The sequence below is a fragment of the Leguminivora glycinivorella genome, chromosome 4, assembly GCF_023078275.1.
Source record: "Leguminivora glycinivorella isolate SPB_JAAS2020 chromosome 4, LegGlyc_1.1, whole genome shotgun sequence".
Classification (NCBI taxonomy): Eukaryota; Metazoa; Arthropoda; class Insecta; order Lepidoptera; family Tortricidae; genus Leguminivora; species Leguminivora glycinivorella.
In genome coordinates, this window is record NC_062974.1 from 17,790,228 (window position 1) to 17,809,571 (window position 19,344).

Genomic DNA, 19,344 nt, shown 5'->3' on the forward strand with positions numbered 1-19,344 from the left:
TTCGATGATAACATATGTCGAATGTCGACTGCATTAAATATGAAAAATGCTATTATATAGTTATACTATTTACATTTTGCCCAACATTAGCCCTTCGTGACACACAGAATAAAAAAAACCTACGTGGCATTTTCATGTCGAAATACGAGTGGGTGAGATGATGGACCTTTAGTAGGTTATAGTTCAAATATAAACCCACACAATTGGTATTTGTAAGTTTATACAAACCTTCTAATGGGCACATGCTCAAAATGAAATATACAAACTGTTTACACAGCGCGGCCCACTCTACTATTTTTATTTGCTATTTCAGTAACCAACATACTCGTACCTTTATTAGCTATGGAATTTGTCAAGTCAAATAATGGTTTAAAAGTAGGGTCATAATGTAGTTAACTTAGAGCATATTGGAATAAAATGAACAAACGAAAGCAACGATATAAGTGTTGCACATCTATCAAATTAAATAATATCTTTCATCATTATTTTTAAAATCGGGACTTAATCGCGTATAACTACATATTAAACTGACCTCCAACGTTTCAAGGACGGCGTTGTCCCCGTGGTCTCGGGGAATAATATCGACAGTCGTTAAATCAAATATCGTCAGTGTTGTATGTCGACAGAGTAACATCCCTAGTGCGCAAACAGTTCAAGTTGATAATCAAAACCAAGTGCGGGTAGTTCGAAAAACTCGCGCGGCTGTCAGAAGGTGTTGATGTCATTTCAAGCCAGTCTTCTCCGAGACCACGGGGACAACGCCGTCCTTGAAACGTTGGAGGTCAGTTTAATATGTAGTTATACGCGATTAAGTCCCGATTTTAAAAATAATGATGTGTAATAATCGTGAAAGTTTAAATCAATATCTTTCATATTATTTATGTTTCTTATTATTCCTTACAGCAAGGTTGCTGAGGTAGCATTAGCATAAATCACTAGTTAATATCAATATGTAAAGACATGTTATCTTACCGTACAAATCTAGTAGAAGCTAATAATTTTGGCTTTGATGTGAAGGGGTCTATTTGAGGGGGAAATTAGCCAATTCGGTCAAACCTAGTCACCAGTATTATAGTTAAACCTTTGAACGCCACATTACTGAGCGCTGAGCTGTAGCCGAGCGTGTTAGTTGACGTATTTGGCGGTCAAAGGGTTAACGAACGATTTGTTTACAAGTGTTCTTATTAACGGTTTAACGGTACTCACCACTTTGAACCTAGAGCGCAGCACCCCCAGCTTGCCGAAGCGCACGTGGAAGGGCGAGCATGTGAAGCTGCCATCAGGCTGCTCCACCACCACTACGTCTATGGCCCCGGTCAGCGTCGCCCCGTTAATCTCATTGTAAAACTCCCTAAAGTTCGCTATGAACTTCCCGATATAGTTCATAGAATACATCTTGGCAATTTCTTTCTAACACTCCTAGAGAATTTCTATACACTAACACTTATGTCCCAATTAATCAGTCCAATAACCCGCCGCTTCGCACGGCTTACCCCATTGTCACTTGATGTCTTCGAACTACTGGTTTGGTTCCTGAAACAAAAGACAACACACATTAGGTATGAGTTGCTAGCAGACATATTAGTCTTTGTTTGTTAGTTTATCAATAGTTCTGTTTAAAAAACACACAGAACAAAGGAGAGATAATGGGCGAGTTAAAGAAACAAATGACACACTTTATGTTTAATGTGATAAGAGGAGTCGTTAAAGAAAATATAATTAAGACACATAACTGATTAGCATCAGCAATAATTTTGTCAAAATTATGCATAATGCGAAGTTACAGATAACTTATTAAAAGTTATAATTAACTGCAACAGTGCGTTACTACAACTCATTCTAAAATTATAAATAGTTTGCTCATGGGTTCTGAAACATTCTGTTGCAAAGTAAATATCACTTGAAATAGTGGGTCGATGCACTGCCAGGCACCGCAGGATGTTACTCAATGTTGCACAGTCCAGATAGCTATAATTATACCTATATTAAAATGGTTTGTGTAAAACAGTGGTTCGGTCATGGACTCATGGTATCAGTATTCCGAGTATTCGTAATCGTAAAATCCAACACATCACTTTCTGGAAATCATAGAAATGTTTGAATGAAGCGCGAGTTAATTATAACTTTCGGTACTGTACTGTCTTACTGTCTATCTGCCGGGCAGTAGCGAAGTACCGGTGACATTGGAGCAATCGTGGAAAACATGCGGCCTCAACGTGCGTGCCCACTCGGGGACTCTGCCCCCGGCAAAATACAGCCACTTACTCGTAATCCGCTTAGTAAAAACGTTTACATGTCACTAATCTCCTTATATGACTCATGGGCGATATGGGCATGAAATATTATGGTTGTATGCTTAGTAAAATCTGTTTGAACAAACACGGCTAACTTAGATAGTCTGCTACTATGTGACATAATCTTTCGAGATCCACCTTACGACATACAGGTTTGAGCAATAAACAAGCGGTATGTTTAACTGCTTTTGTGAGAACACTTCATGTAGGTATCAATCAATAGATACAGAGTGTATCGTACGATAGTAATTATTTCGTAAGACAATTCGGTAATACTTGAGACACTATGTTACAACTAAGAAAAGTTGTATTTAGGTTTCAATCTAGGTATTAATTACACGAAATTACACAAAAAAGTTGCGGTCTGTATTTGGGAACAGGGAAAACTTTCTAAATTGTACATCATCATCATACCTACCTAAGGGAAAAGTGGCAGATGTCCAGCGTTCACGGACGGGCGCATCAAACTTGACTGGCAGCATCTGCCAGAAGTCCGGCCTAATATTAGCTCCAAGGGCACCAAGTTCAATGTATACGGAGACGTGGAAAACCGAGCGAATTTAGTGGTAGGTAATTATATGCAAACATAGACCGAACCAAAAAGGTAACAGCTGAAAATATTTGACTATCTGTGCCAAAAGTATTTTCAAACATCGGACAAGCTCGTAAAGATTATATTCCAACAATATGAACAGATATATAAATGCTATGAAAAGTTCAAATGTTTTATGATAAGTGCTGACCTAAATTCATTGTTTTGCGGTCAATTGTAACAGGAAATTGATTCAACTTACTATATATTTATCGCATGGCATAAAAACCTTCGTAGGTAGTTGTTTTTGTTTACTAACGCGGTCTTTCTTTGTCAGTTGGCAGACGTTATCACAACAGCCGGCTCGAGACAAACACAAAACAGAACTACGGAGCGAAGTTCCGCGAACTTAATTGAATATTCATTCAGTGTACCTGTATGAATTAGGTGAAAAACGTACATGAAAACAATAACAGATTAGTCAAAATACATATTTATAGATATTTTCTGAAGTATGAGTTAAATTTCGCAGTATTTAATCATTTAACCAATAAGGCCATGAAACGACCCTACATATATAAATAAATAATAATAAATAAATAAATATTGGGGACACCTTACACAGATCAACTTAGCCCCAAACTAAGCAAAGCTTGTAATATGTGTGCTATTTAAGCGATGATATACATACTTAAATAGGTAAATACATACTTATATACATAGAAAAGATTCATGACTCAGGAACAAATATCTGTGCTCATCACACAAATAGATGCCCTTTCCGGGATTCGAACCCAGGACCGCGGCTCAGCAGGCAGGGTCACTACCGACTGAGCCAGACCGGTCGATATTATTATTTATTAGTCCTAAATTAAAGAAGTAATGATTATAGGTCAAGCAGTAGGTATGATTAAATCGGGTCCAATTAACTTAATTTTAAACAAAATTAGCATCCATACTAATATTATAAATGGGAAAGTGTGTGTCTGTTTGTTCGTCTTTCACGGAAAAACGGAGCGATGCGATGGATAGTCGTGATTTTTTGAGTGAAGATACTTGAAGGGATGGAGAGTGACATAGGCTACTTTTTGTCTCTTTCTAACGCGAGCGAAGCCGCGGGCAAAAGCTAGTATTATATAAATAGTTACTTAGTTCTTTGCGCATATAACTACATAATTTTGCAGTAGGTATCTGCATTAAGTATCTACACTACAGTTCCGCTTGTTTTGACATAATTGTACAATCAAGAATTATTTTTAGCATAATCTATATTGGCATAATTCACCTTTCGCATAATCTGTTTTGGCATAGTATAGTTACGCATAATTTGTCTAGGCATATTTTTTTTTGTCCTGATATATTTCATGCATAAAGGTTATTCGCCGAATGGTTTTTATGCAAAAATTATTTCTGCATAACATGGTTTAGTCGAAATTTACCACGTAGAATTTTTATCGTAGGTAATACTACTATATTAATGTTGCAGTTCTAACCTAACCTTACCGAAATTCTTGACAAAATGTTGTATTTGTTGAGGTCACAGTTCTAACCTAACCGAACCGACTCTCTTGACAGCATTTAGTATGGGTGGATATTCTGATTTTAAGAAATATGCCAAATACAATTATACGAAATAATTTTATTCATAAAAACCATCGGCGTTAACAGAATTATGCGAACTTATTTTCGGACAAAGTAATATTCGTATTATAACAGATTATGACAAATAAGTTTTCTGTCAAATTAACATTCGGCGAAAATCGATTTTTTTTCTCCTTGCGTTATCCCGGCATTTGCCGCGGCTCATGGGAGCCTGGGGTCCGCTTTGACAACTAATCCCAAGATTTGGCGTAGGCACTAGTTTTTACGAAAGCGACTGCCATCTGACCTTCCAACCCGGAGGGTAACCAGGCCTTATTGGGATTAGTCCGGTTTCCTCACGATGTTTTCCTTCACCGAAAAGCGACTGGCAAATATCAAATGACATTTCGCACATAAGTTCCGAAAAACTCATTGGTACGAGCCGGGGTTCGAACCCGCGACCTCCGGATCGAAAGTCGCACGCTCTTACCGCTAGGCCACCAGCGCTTCGGCGAAAATCGATTATGCGAAGTCTGTTATGCGAAAAATCGTTTCGGACAATTAAAATTATGCCAAATAGAGGGAACCCCTACACTACACATATTTATTTATTATTTAGATATGTAATTACCAATCGTGTGCGGCGGTTGATGAACTGTACTATTTACATTTGCATTGATATCGAATTAGTTTATCACAGGTTGGGAGTCTTGGGAGCTGTTCGACCGTGTAAACGAGATCTGGTTACAAGTTCACATGGCATTATACCGCGCCGAGAAACGATACGATACGTGTTTCTGAAACCTTATATCGGCACGTTTGTCTTACCCGCAAAGATCGATCTTCACGTGGAGATAACGTATGCAGATTGCACGTGAGCCTATCAAGTGACCTTTGAGAACTTAGCTACGACCCTCGCTGCAGTGCTCTTTACATACAGAGTGATTTTCGTATGGTCAATGTTTAAATTGTCGGCAAATCACATACCAACCAATGGGTACTTTCTAATATGAGACAGCAGATTTTTTTCATGCTTTTGGAGTTGGTTCCAAATTAATAGCTGTTCAGTAACCAAATCAAACCCATCCTGTAAGTATATTGAGTAGTCTATCGTACAAGATATACATACACGTGCGTTGCCGTCGATTCCTACATGCTACATGAGCGCAGCTAACTGGATTAACTGAGGTTCAGAGACTGGCAAGCTGAAGAATTTAAACATTTCCTCAGAAATTCCAAAAGGTTTTGAGATGGATTACTGTACAGTCAACGGCATAAATAAGTGATGATTTTTGTACCTTGTCACTTTAACGTCGTTGACATGTCATATGAAATTGTCAAACGATTAAAAGCGACTAGGTACAGAAATCATCACTTATTTATGCTGGTGGCTGTACTCAGTACCCTTACTGTGTTCTCGCTTGACAGCAACTAAGCCATAGGTCATACAGGTGAGGAAAACATATTGTGATTGTGCCGTTATTACAACTTCGGTTTTTCCACATATTGAATATAAAAATGTTCCGCAAGAATTGACGTTTCTCAATTAAACATGTTCCGTTGATACTTGCAGTAAGAATGTGACATAATAAAGCTGGTTGAAAACACCTGGAAACGCTATTTTATTAGAATGTGTAGCATTGCAACTTAACTTTATTTATAACCTTCATGTTATATGTAGGTTTACTTAACCGGAGTCGAGAGTTTATTAGATAAACTATTTATGGACATCGCGTGAGTTATTGACTTATTCATGTTAAGGATGTTAGCAAGTAACGATAACGACACGAACACGAAATAGACAATGGAAATGATATGTAGTTGTAATAAATTATTCTAAAGGACTACGGTACTCGAACGAAAACAAGTAAAATCTATATTATAGAACTTTCTGCCAGCTGGGCAATGCACTGCAGCCATTGAATTGCAGAAGGAGGACGCAATTTAAGATGTCAACATCTCAGACAAAGGACGATTAAATTGTAAGCACGTATTTCACGCAGTGAATCATGCAGTTCAAAAGTTTACAGTAAAATTACACTGATGGTAACGCTTGCAAATTTCTTGAGTGGGAGTTGAACTTGGTACAGTGTTATTACTCCTTAAATGACAGGTTACGTCTTCCTCAAACAAATACTTTGTTTTCTTTTCATAGACCTAATCTGTTGCATTGTTCTATGCAGGTTTGTAAGTATGGCTTTTCCAGAAGTAAAGGACATTGGGTAATTTGTATAAGTAGATTTTTTTTTCTGTTTTGGGAAATCAATTCAAAACATGACGATTTAATAAAGAGTTAACTTGTAAACATTCATTGTCTCATTGTCATGAGTTATTTTCCTTTCGATATAAACAATAGCTTAATCATCGATACTTAATCTCAATCGATTAAGCTGCAACTGAATGAAAACACATGTTTTTCCACGTACCTTAGAAAGATACCTTCCAATCTTCGTCAACAATGTCACAGTAAACTTCCTAAGGCACAAACAATATTGTCTTTAACCCGACGTGTTTTGTCGTCGTTAAGTTCGCGCACTGCACCGGTAAGGTACTACGATATAGGACTTCGACGCGTAGTGATCGCGTCGACTCTACCAACACACTGATGTTCGTTAATCGCGAGTTGCGAACCGCCTGAGCCACCGGCCGCGAAAAAATCAACTGACGATCGAATGTTCTTCACAACACCTCGATTCTGTACTCGACAGTCTCGCCACTAGTCACGTTTAACGTCAGATGCTATAAATACCTATATGCAATCGGAGATCAGACTTTAACTGGTTCACTAGAGGCTAAGGGTGTTGTGAATAGCAGAACATGTGACGTCGACCGACGGATGTAGATATCGTGTTCACGTACACACAATATGCTAGCACATTGGTTACTAATGTATCAACCGACCAAAACGACTCGTTCAAGATTATCCGTTATAATAACAAAAAATAGGCATTGTTATTGGACTTTCTTGAACTTTAACAGATTATGACGTACTCTACATTGATTACAAATAATTTAATTCGGTGATGGACCCTAAACCGCAATAGAATAAGGTGGAAGATTTGGCCAATATTTGAGACAAGGCGTGTGTAACGTGTTGCTTAAGATCACCTATGGGGGCATACTACAAATGGCATCCTTGGATTGCCTAAACCCATGGGGTTGTACGGGTTATCAGATGAATATCGTTTGGATAGTCTGGGGGACTTTACTATAAGAGTAGTAAAAGTTATTCGTCCATTATCATTACCTGGGTGAGCGCATTGTATGTATCTGAAAGGCGTTCTTAGACTGTTAGTTAGTATTCATACAGTCCATCAAATACGTACAGTCGAGTTCATAAATATGTGTACATTTTTCCACCTTATTGCAACGAGTTAAGGTGAACAAATGTACACATATTTATGAACTCGACTGTACCTAACAAAGAAATGTTAATGTTACGAATGTTACGATACCATATATCACGTGTTATGGCTGTCACAATCCTCACAATATATTCGATGTTGTACTAAAATTTGGACTCCCCTGCCTTGAGGTGACCTAAGTACCGGCCTGGACCAAAATATCCCATTACTAATTTTTCTGTACCTATAATCATATAAAAATGTTCACCAACGGCGGCAACGGCGGAGATGCGAAACGAGTTAACTATAATGATGAAAATAGATGAGGGATAAAAATGAAAGCGACATATAAGTAGGCAGGAAACATGTGCGCGGTGAAAGTTTTGCGAAATTATGTTGCGCATAATGATGGTCGCAGTAAGGGCATTTATACTCCATTGTGAACTAAATATGTATTGTGAAATACAAAATACTGAACTCAAATCATGGAATAACAAGACACGGCAGTTTATAATGTTTTTGTTTACCTATCAACTTCAACGACCATTGGAATCTAGAACTAAATTCGTCACGGCCGTGCAAAAATCCTTGATTTCGCAACAAAAATAATGTCAACGCCTTATTGCCTATGTATATTTATCTATGTCCGTTTAGCATACGACCTCATGCTGTATACTTTTAATCGTGTAATCAGCTGTATTGTGAGTTTTTTGTCAGTCAAATTGGAAACTCAAGGAGATCAAATTACGCGCGATTGTTGATTGGACAGTGAGCTAATGGCGCGACAGGCGAGTCCACCACTGATGATAATTTTCTAGAATGTCGTAAGGTTATTCGAATTCCATCGTCACTTCCGCCGTTTTAATAGTGAGACAGCTCGCGCCTGCGGTAAATGGAAGCACGACATCGTACGATACGAGTCGACGGTCGTGGCGCCATGTGGCGTGATGCATGCGGTTCTCGTAAGACTCGACGTCATTGCGAAAGTTTAGTTCTGTTCCAAATACGGGAAAAGTAATCATGTAGTGGTGGTTGGTGGATCTTAGGAAGTCCGGATAATGAATCTCCAGGCTCAATGTTCTTTTGTAACATTTATCTAGTAAAGTTATGTTAGATATTAATGTGTGTATTATAGCCAAACTTTCGCAACTGTTAGTAAATACACTAAGAACTAATAAAATACATAAGTATGTACCTATATGTATTTTCACATATAAAGACTGTATCGTTAAGTATAAACACAACTTTGAGTAGCCGTATTTATTTTCTATTATATTTTTTTCTTATAACAAGACATGGGCTTAATAAGTCACATAATAAGGTGCGCATTTTGTCCTAGAAACTCGACGTGAAGCATGTGGTTTAGACAGTATTGACTTAATCTTCCCAAGTACCAATTACGATTTCGGACAAATGCTACTAGAAAATTTACAAACTGCGTACAAGACGATACGATTGCGAAAAAAAATTGTACGGTGCGAACCTCAACTACACATGATCCACAAAGCAGAATATCTGGACATAGCAGTTGTTAAAGAAGCGATTGTAGATGATGATCACGAAAATTCAGAACTGTTTACACCATTTCAACCACTGCCACAGACCGACGTGGAAGAGGTAGTTCGAGCTCTCCGCCTCTTCAAAAACAAGAAAGCACCAGGTCCTGATCAATTAAGGGCAGATGCACTGAAACTTGCTGGTCCAGCATATCATAACGGTTTAGCGATTATTATAAACTACACTTTACATACCGGCTATTATCCTAGGAGATGGAAGCTAGGTGACTGTATTTTCCTGCATAAGCCTGGTAAACCCCATACTGAGGCCGCTTCGTATCGTCCGATTACCTTATTAAGTATAATGGGAAAACTCTGCGAGCGGATCATGTACCAGCGAATTCTTTCCGAAGTTAATCGACTAGAAATCATACCGGAATATCAACATGGCTTCACAAAAAGTAAAGGAACGGGTACTCAAATATTACGAACTGGCAAAGTGATTACTGACGCTTTGGCTCAAGGAAACAGCGTAGCCATGGTCTCAACAGATCTTAGTAAAGCTTTTGATTCGATTAATCATGCGGGGCTAAGTAAGAAACTGTTCGACGCTGGAATGGCAAATAACGTAATAAAATTGATTGAGAACTACCTTTCAGGCCGGCAGGTGCGTGGAAAACTTCGTACGATGTATGGAAAAACAATCCCAGTACCGCATGGAGTACCACAAGGCTCAATTCTGGGGCCGATCTTATTTAATCTATATGTGAGCGACATACCTAAGAATAGCATAGCTGGTCTAACGTTATCACAATATGCTGATGATTTATGCATTCTTAATGAAGCTTGTCGTCCAGATACTGCATCTCGACGTGCAGCATGGGCTGCAAAAACGGTGATTAATTATTATAAGAAAAGAAATGGGGATTGAAGTGCAACGTCAGTAAAACGGACTGCGTTATGTTTACCAACAAACGTAAATATAGTCGGAATATAAGCCTTCAAAATGAGAACCTGCCAATTAAATCTTGTATAAAATATCTCGGTGTACATCTTGACCCAAGATTAGTTCTGAAAGATATATGTTGCCTGGTCTACGTACTGGTGAAATTGATTATGTGTGTAAACAAGAAAGAGGAAAACCACTTTCCAAGCGAATGGCTCCACCTCGTATCCCTGTTATTTAAATAAATACATAGCTTTAGCGTGAGCCAGTTCATACCTGAACTGAGCCCCATTTACTTTACATTAGATCTTTTCGACACCTAAGACATATATGTAAAATAATTAATGCCTGTGCTTGGTAGGCCATAATTCTGTAACATAAATCATACAAAATAAAGTTTTATTCTATTCTATTATTCTATTCTATTCTATTAAAAAATAATAAAGTTTCGGATCTGTGTATGAGGGCCATTTAGAGAATGTGGCATGGCGCTTACGCTAACTTCGACTTTGATGTCGAATTTATCTATCATACAGTGTTTATGTCGATCTGGTTTAGGTACTGTTCAAACACCATGAATGTCTAGTAGACTTTGGCCTATGGCTAATTTTTTTATCTGTTTCTCTTATCCTGCTTGCATCAAAAATTTACGGCAATCCGAAACGTTGCTCAAAAATGCGTTTTTTTAATTATATAAATTCACCGCATTTATTCTGCAAGTGCCCTATTGAACAACCATGAAGAGGACCTTTAAAGAATATGTTTTGGCAGCATATTAACCTTTGTTTGTTGAAATCGTACTAATGAGTCATTGCAATATTCTCAAAATAAGCCAGATAGGGGTTGTCCCAAATGTATTTGCTAGACCTTAATGAAAGTACCATAAACTCCCTAAAATAAAATCAATATCAGACCTTCTTACTCGTATATCAAATAGTGCTTACCAATACCTTCAGATCATACTCTCGGAACATAATAATACAAAATTATGCACATGTCAACATTTAGACCAGGTTTTCTTTGTCCTTATACTTAACGATACAGTCTTTACCTGCATATTCTAATAGTGTTCATTCTTATACAACTTAATTCATATGATATTTAGCGAACATAGTATGCGTAATTCAGAACTTCTGGAAGTGTCACCGAACTCATCTTAGGTGAAAAATAGTATAATAAGAACAACTAATAATTGATAGGCCGATCATCTTATCTTAGCTTCGACTGTTAAACTTTACAGGGTCAATTTATAAACCGGAAAACTTCGGCATTGGGTACAGTTTACATTTGTATTCGAGTCAAGTTGATGAAGTTGGTATAGCTATATATTTATTTAAAGACGTATCAGCGGGCCGATTTTTGAGTCTCACGCGTTCGAATTCAGAAAATTGACACTGAAAATAATAGGCAAGTCACTCAGTTCACACAGTTTTCAACCGGTATTTTAGTGACAGTGAGACTCAAAAATCGACCCCCATGGAAGGTAGTTGAACACGAAAAAAACCGGAAAAGGATGTTTAGGTTGACGAAAATATGGGGTGAAGCAACTGTGACTGTGGTCCATCAACATTCAACATCCACCTAAATTCAAATAAAAAATGTCGAGTATTTAGTTCATGAAATATGTCACGACTGTCACGAGGCTGACAGAAAGCAGATGGGATCGCTCTGACTGATTAGCAACACTCAATTGTCTTTCATACATAACTTGTTTCCTAAACCATTTATTTTTCAAGATAGCTTTTTAGACGCCGATACCGCAAATAATTATACAGCCATGATACTCGTATGAGTCGTATGACCGACAGAACCCCATCAACTTTTTTCATGGTCCTTTATTACATGAATGACTGACTAATATTTAGACTGGACGACAGTGTCGTATTATTTCTCTGTTTTCTGGTCATCATATTTGTTATATCATAATCCCTGCTGGACTGATATCGAAACCCAAATGGAAACAACGAATTTGGTCATTTTGGTATTATCTGATTAAGCAAATCCTGCAATTTCAATAATCAGTGCGCACTTGCGCAGTTAGCTACTTTAGTTAAGCATAGATACATATGTAAGGACTGTATCGTTAAGTATAAGGACAAAACAAACCTCGGCTAAATGTTGACATGTGCATAATTTTGTATTATTATGTTCCGAGAGTATGATCTTAAGGTATTGGTAAGTACTATTTGATATAAGAAGGTCTGATATTTTTTTTATTTTAGGGACTTTATGGTACTTTCATTAAGGTCTAGCAAATAAATTTCGGACAACCCCTATCTGGCTTAATTTGAGAATATTTCAATGACTCTTTGTACGATTTCAACAAACAAAGGTTAATATGCTGCCAAAATATATTCTATAAGAGTCCTCTTCATGGTTTTTCCAATTGGGTACTTGTAGAATAAATGCGGCGAATTTATATAATTTAAAAAAACGCAATTTTGAGCAACGTTCCGGATTGCCGTAAATTTTTGATGCTAGCAGGATGAGAGAAACAGATAAAAAAATTAGCCATAGGCCAGAGTCTAATTGACATTCGTGGTGTTTGAACAGTGCTTAAACCAGATCGATATAAACAATGTATGATAGTCAAATTCGACATCAAAGTCGGAGTTAGAGTAAGCACCATGCCACATTCTCTAAATGGCCGCCATACACAGATCCTGAACTATATTTTTTTTAAATAACAGGGGCTAGACTATGTCCAGATATTCTGCTTTGTGGATCATGTGTCGTTGAGGTTCGCACCATACAATTTTTTTTCGCAATCGTATCGTCTTTTACGCACTTTGTGAATTTTCTAGTAGCATTTGTCCGGAATCGTAATTGGTACTCGGGAGGATTAAGTCAATACTGTCTAAACCATATGCTTTACGTCGAGTTTCTAGGACAAAATGTGTACCTTATTATGTGCCTTATTAAGCCCATGGCTTGTTATAAGAAAAAAATATAATAGCAAATAAATACGGCTACTCAAAGTTGTCTTCATACTTAACGATACAGTCTTTATATTGTTGGTCAAAAAATAACAAATGAATCATTCATGGAATTGTTTTCATTCAGTTTCTGTGAAAACCTCACCGACATTTTCTAGGTCAACACATAAATCGTATTGACTAACTCCAGCATTTCAACTGTCAACATACCTAAATCTGCAAGCGGTGAGTCATTTGTTTACACCGTGAGGACAACAAATCAATCAACGTGTTTACTGTTTGTTGTTTGCAACGTGGTGTGTACTGCACAACTAAACTATAGTATCAAAACACAGCCACCTTATTTGTCTAGCAGATGGGTGTGTCGTGACGTAGCGGGTTAACAAGCGATTGCGGCGTACCTGCTGCGTATTATTTTTGCGAATATCAAGACCACTTGACTACGCGATCTTGAAATAATTTACATTCAACGACCTATATTCGACTGTATACCTAGTGCCTTAGAAACCAAAACGTTTGATAATCTTACGCACTGGAAAGAATAAACCTACAGTCTACTTTATATCTACCCTCTTAGAATCCAAAACTCAGTCCACATTTCATAGGCGCTGAAGATATGATTAACGCCTTAACATGAACCGTATATTCTACTATGTTAGAATTTGAAATCGCGTTCGATACTCTCACGCAATGAAAGCTGCGCTCGCGCAAAACAAACGTTATCGCCGTGGTGACCTTCTACAAATGCGCATACTTATGAAATCGCTCGTGTCACGCCATCGTATGCGGAAAAGCAAAACATGTTTTTGAAACATCAATACCTAACTGATGTTATGATTGCATAGTTAAGGGGATGAGCGCTAACTATGAGGAAAACAAACATAATTAACTAATTAAGTACCCTTGACATCCTTGTGTTATGGGATGGTACAATCAGTCAACAGAAATTTAAACACTTTTACTACTTTAAATGGGCAATTTAAAAGGGTTGTTTAATATTGGACTGAATAAATTAAGTAAAAAATGTTAGTAGAGCGGCGAGAGGGTCTCGGAAAAAGTTGATGTGACTGGAGACACAGTATAAAGCAGTAATAACTCTTCTAACAAACTTCACTCCGCGCGGTGTGTCGAAAACTACTCTCCATGTGCACCGAATACATGCGAAACTGGTAAGTATTGGGCTGGACAGTCGGGGCCGCGTTTTCGCACGCTGTGTTGACGTGTTGAGTTCGGGAGAAAATGACGTCTGTACCGAAGACATATTTTCGTTACTGTAGTGTTTATGGGTGTATGGAGAACAGTTCTCAAAATGCGGAAATGTCAGAATGTTCTTTAGAATGCCTAGACACCCAGAAAAGTAAGTGGTTGTTATATTTTTGCAGTGTTAGGTACATTATTGCTTACGTAAATGGCGTAAAAGTGAGATTTAAAGCTAGAATGACACATTCAAATCAATAAGGATTTATCTGTAAAGTCATTTAGGTAGATGCTGCGATCTATCTAGCTCGAAAGTTTGGTACCTACTTAAATATTGTGCAAACATCTATTCAAACATTTTATGTAAATACGATTTCGTCAGTATTTAAGAAACAAACACGTACTTCAATGTTTATTAGATAAAAAGGTAGAAAGAGCGTTGGTACTAGCATAGCGCCATACACAGTTACTACGAGTAGGACAGTAGCACAGGTACAACCCTGCGTGACCTTGCGCAATAGTAACGACCGCGTCGCCGCTGCCGGAGATTAACTACTGATTTATCTTTATACTGTGCTGGAGAGTATACTGCTGACAAGTGGTATCGTTGTGATCGGTAGACTTTACTGAGTACGAAATAATGACTTGTCGCATTCTCAGACTGTGGGGGGGTTAACTATGACGTCACAAAGATCGCTGTCCCGGGTTTAAATTTTTTGCCAATTTGTCTAGAACCCCTTATCCAATTTTGAAAAATGAGGTGTCGATTGAAAGCGTATAACATGCTGATTAAGATTTATTATATGTGAAAAGTATAGTTTTGTTAGTTATTTTTTAATTAATAATAATGCAAAAAATACTTTTTTTTTTTTTACTCTCTTTTTTGATTTTTGGGATTAAAAAAGGCAATGAAAACGGCCACTTAGCTAAAAAATATGTTATGTAAATCATTTAACTACATTATTAAGCTATCTGTTGCGTTTTGAATTTCTACGATCGGATAATAAATGAGCAAACTACAACCACATACCTGTAGGCGGGGAGTACCGCTTGACACGCGTTCCCATACATTCGGCGTCTACCAAATTACACCTCGCGCAAAATTCGTTTCAAGCAGATATACCTCTAATCTTATTCATCGTAACCTATCAATATTGATATCATTTGAAAGCACAATTAAAGTACTTTAAAAACAATGTCAATCATTTTTTTAAATCAATAATCGCCAGTCTGTGGTGGTTACAAAGGAAAAAAGTGGGTATGCAATTTGACTGGTTTCCTAGGTTTGATACCCTAGACGAGTTTAAAAGGGGAGGTAAAGGTGACATATGGGTTTTTCTCTGGCCTAAAAGCTACACAGAGGGTCAGGGGAGAAAAAACTAGGGTTTAAGTTTAGTTTTAAGTTATTTTTTCCGTTATTTGTTGATTTTATTGTGTTTAATTTTTTTGTAATTTTATCAAGGATACACGTTGGTTTCTTTTGCTGAAAGTTGCCTTTTTTGAGAAATGTTATGAATTTTATGGCTTTTTCCGATAGAGACTAAAATTAATTTCAAATAAGGCCACATAGTCATACTTTAACTTATATAATATTAAGGGTATGACGATAGCCACATAGTCATACTTTTACTTATATAATATTAAGGGTATGACTATGTATTATGACTATGTCTTATTTGAAAGTTAATTTTAGTCTCTAGGCCATGAAATTCATAACATTTCTCATAAAAAAGGGAATTTTCAGCAAAAGAAACCAATGTGTATCCTTGATAAAATTACAAAAAAATTAAACACAATAAAATCAACAAATAAAAGAAAAAATAACTTAAAACTAAACTTAAACCCTAGTTTTTTTCTCCTCTGACCCTCTGTATAGCTTTTAGGCCAGAGAACAACCCATATGTCACCTTTACCTCCCCTTTTAAACTCGTCTAGGGTATCAAACCTAGGAAACCAGTCAAATTGCATACCCACTTTTTTCCTTTGTAACCACCGCAGACTGGCGATTATTGATTTTATGAAAATGATTGACATTGTTTCTTAAAGTACTTTAATTGTACTTTCAAATGATACCAATATTGATAGGTTACGATGAATAAGATTAGAGGTATATCTGCTTGAAACGAATTTTGCGCGAGGTGTAATTTGGTAGACGCCGAATGTATGGGAACGCGTGTCAAGCGGTACTCCCCGCCTACAGGTATGTGGTTGTAGTTTGCTTATTTATTATCCGATCGTAGAAATTTAAAAAGCAACAGATAGCTTAATAATGTAGTTAAATGATTTATATAACATATTTTTTAGCTAAGTGGCCGTTTTCATTGCCTTTTTGAGTCACAAAAATCAAAAAAGAGAGTTAAAAAAAGTATTTTTTGCATTATTATTAATTAAAAAATAACTAACAAAACTATACTTTTCACATATAATTAATCTTAATCAGCATGTTATACGCTTTCAATCGACACCTCATTTTTCAAAATTGGATAAGGGGTTCTAGACAAATTGGCAAAAAATTGAAACCCGGGACCGCGATCTTTGTGACGTCATAGTTAACCCCCCCACAGTCTGAGAAAGCGACAAGTCATTATTTCGTACTCAGTAAAGTCTACCGATCACAACGATACCACTTGTCAGCAGTATACTCTCCAGTCACATCAACTTCAAAACTAGACGACTTTTTTCAATTCCGCCGCCTTACTATGTATTGTTTTTATCAGAAATGCTAATTTTTTAAATTTATTTATTTATTTTACAGAATAAAATTATCACACTGATTGTTTCAGTCCTACAGCTAAAAAAAACGTTAGCTCCTTTTCAAGGAGAGAAGTAAATAAATGAGCAAATCAAGTGGTACAAGCACAGAACACCCCACTAGAAGCCAAATGCAAGCGATATTGTTCGAGACGCAAATCACCAATCCTTGCGGGGTGAGGCGGGCGCGCACGGTGCTGCCATTGGTCGTTTCAAATAATGGCGCGCCTTTATGATTAGCAGTAGGGATGGGAATGGGACATGTCTATTATAGACAATGGTACCGGTACCAGTACTGTGGTGAATTTGTTTTGCAACAAATTATAATATTATAATTAAATTATAATAAGGCATAGTTACCCTTCGGGTTGGAAGGTCAGATGGCAGTCGCTTTCATAAAACTAGTGCCTACGCCAAATCTTGGTAGTAGTTTCCAAAGCGGACCCCAGGCTCCCATGAGCCGTGGCGAATGCCGATGCCGGGATAACGCAAGGAGGATGATAATTGTGATAGCATCTCAATAAAAATCATTCTAGTAACTAATAACTAAACTGTGCATTTTTACTTACGTTTACTAAGTTAAATAACCAACTAAATATTCTAAACTAATCAATGAACTAAATACCACTACAGACTCTACAGATTCTAGATAATTATTCACTATTACAAATCTGCTTTCTTTTATATTTCATAAAATGGTAGCACATGGTACGAACGGCAGTACGAAGTTCCCGCAACAGACATAAACTAACATGGCCCCATGCCTAGTCGTTTACGTGAAAGGGATAGCATATCACATTTTTAACTCGGTAAAGAGGGATGGACGCGCCTCGGCGCCGCTCAGCACAACCATATTGACCAGTATAAATGAACTCCGCGGACAATAAACAATATTCAACAAAATAATTAATTTGACTTAACTGTGGAATGTTGTTCCATCTTTTTTACATGTAGAAGTGTTAGAAGACTTGCCACACCACTTTATGCTGTAAGAGACCATTGTTTGCAACCAAAATTGATTATTTAAGATTTTTTCCCGAGCGGACACGGACACTGTTAGCGGGTCGTATACTTGGGCGCTACTGATCGGTGTCGCACGCGTTCAAACTTTTATAAACCTGATTTGTCGTATGCTTGGTGACCGCGAGTCGCCCTGTAAGGGCCATCTTGTTGTATTGATCTGGGGGTACAAGTATGTCATAGGTTCTGAATACTGGCAGTACATATAACTCGATGAGTCAAGCCAGCAGCTGGCTGTTCTAGTGAGGTAAAACTGTATTACTAATGTAAAAAAATTGTGTGTACATATTTGTAGACAAATGTTACTGCAGCAAATGTAGCATATTTATTTTATGCTCCATTAACAAGCTACCATATAAAAATTGTACAACCTAAATAATACAATAGCAAAAAGATTCATACTGACTTTTCCATAAACATTTTATTTATCTACACAAAATTATCTCCATGTTACTTTCTCTAAAAAATATAGCCAGGTATCAAACAGCTATGACATCAGCATTTGATAAAAAACATATTATACAATCAAAATATTTTTCAGAGATTACTTTTCTACATGTATTTATGTTTTTTTTTTTGTTATTGATACCTACAAGATAACATTTGAAAAACAATATACATAGTTTATTTATGAAGTTCATAACATTGAGTGAAATCCATACTAATATTATAAATGGGAAAGTGTGTGTGTCTGTGTGTTTGTCCATTTTTCACGCCAAAACGGAGCGACGAATTGACGTGATTTTTTAAGTGGAGATAGTTGAAGGTATGGAGAGTGACATAGGCTACTTTTTGTCTCCTTCTAACGCGAGCAAAGCCGAGGGCAAAAGCTAGTAATTAATAAAGCGGCTATGTAATTTTTCACCTAGGTATAAAGTGATTGAAATCTTGCAGTAAGCAACCCATCGGTTATCCCAACTCATACAACTTGGAGTATAGTCAGGGAAAATTTGAAAAAAAAAAAAAATACTACAGCTGCTATAGTATAGCACATTCTTACACAGATTGACTGAGTCCCGCAGTAAGTTCAAGAAGGCTTGCATTGTGGGTAGTCAGACTACAATAAATATAATATTGAATTACACCCAGATGACAATGCAACAAAGCCTCGACGTTACATTGTCACCTTTTAAATCTAGTTAATTTGTCTTGTGTTTATTTTATCTTACGATTGTATTTTTATGCTTCTATGTATTTTTAGTTACACAGTGCTTTGGTTTAAACTATCATGCAGTGTAACATATTTG

At 37.0% G+C, this 19,344-nt stretch overlaps 1 protein-coding gene across 6 annotated transcripts in view; it reads right to left on the minus strand.

Annotated features, from left to right (window-relative positions):
• The window catches only part of LOC125225277 (phosphatidate phosphatase LPIN3), a 40,793-nt gene that overhangs the window by 20,723 nt on the left and 726 nt on the right, over positions 1 to 19,344 (minus strand). Inside the window, exons 1-2 of one of the 6 annotated variants that reach the window (XR_007176972.1) lie at positions 6,834 to 7,144; positions 1,207 to 1,533 (exon numbers count right to left, since the gene is read on the minus strand). Coding sequence is in view for 5 of the 6 variants with exons in the window: in XM_048128900.1 (XP_047984857.1) it covers positions 1,207 to 1,395 (189 nt within the window). In the remaining variant the exon portion in view is untranslated. Of the gene's footprint in view, positions 1 to 1,206; positions 1,534 to 2,146; positions 2,170 to 6,833; positions 7,145 to 19,344 lie in introns of those variants that run through there. The other 5 variants (XM_048128900.1, XM_048128896.1, XM_048128899.1 and 2 more) reach the window with 5 other exon arrangements.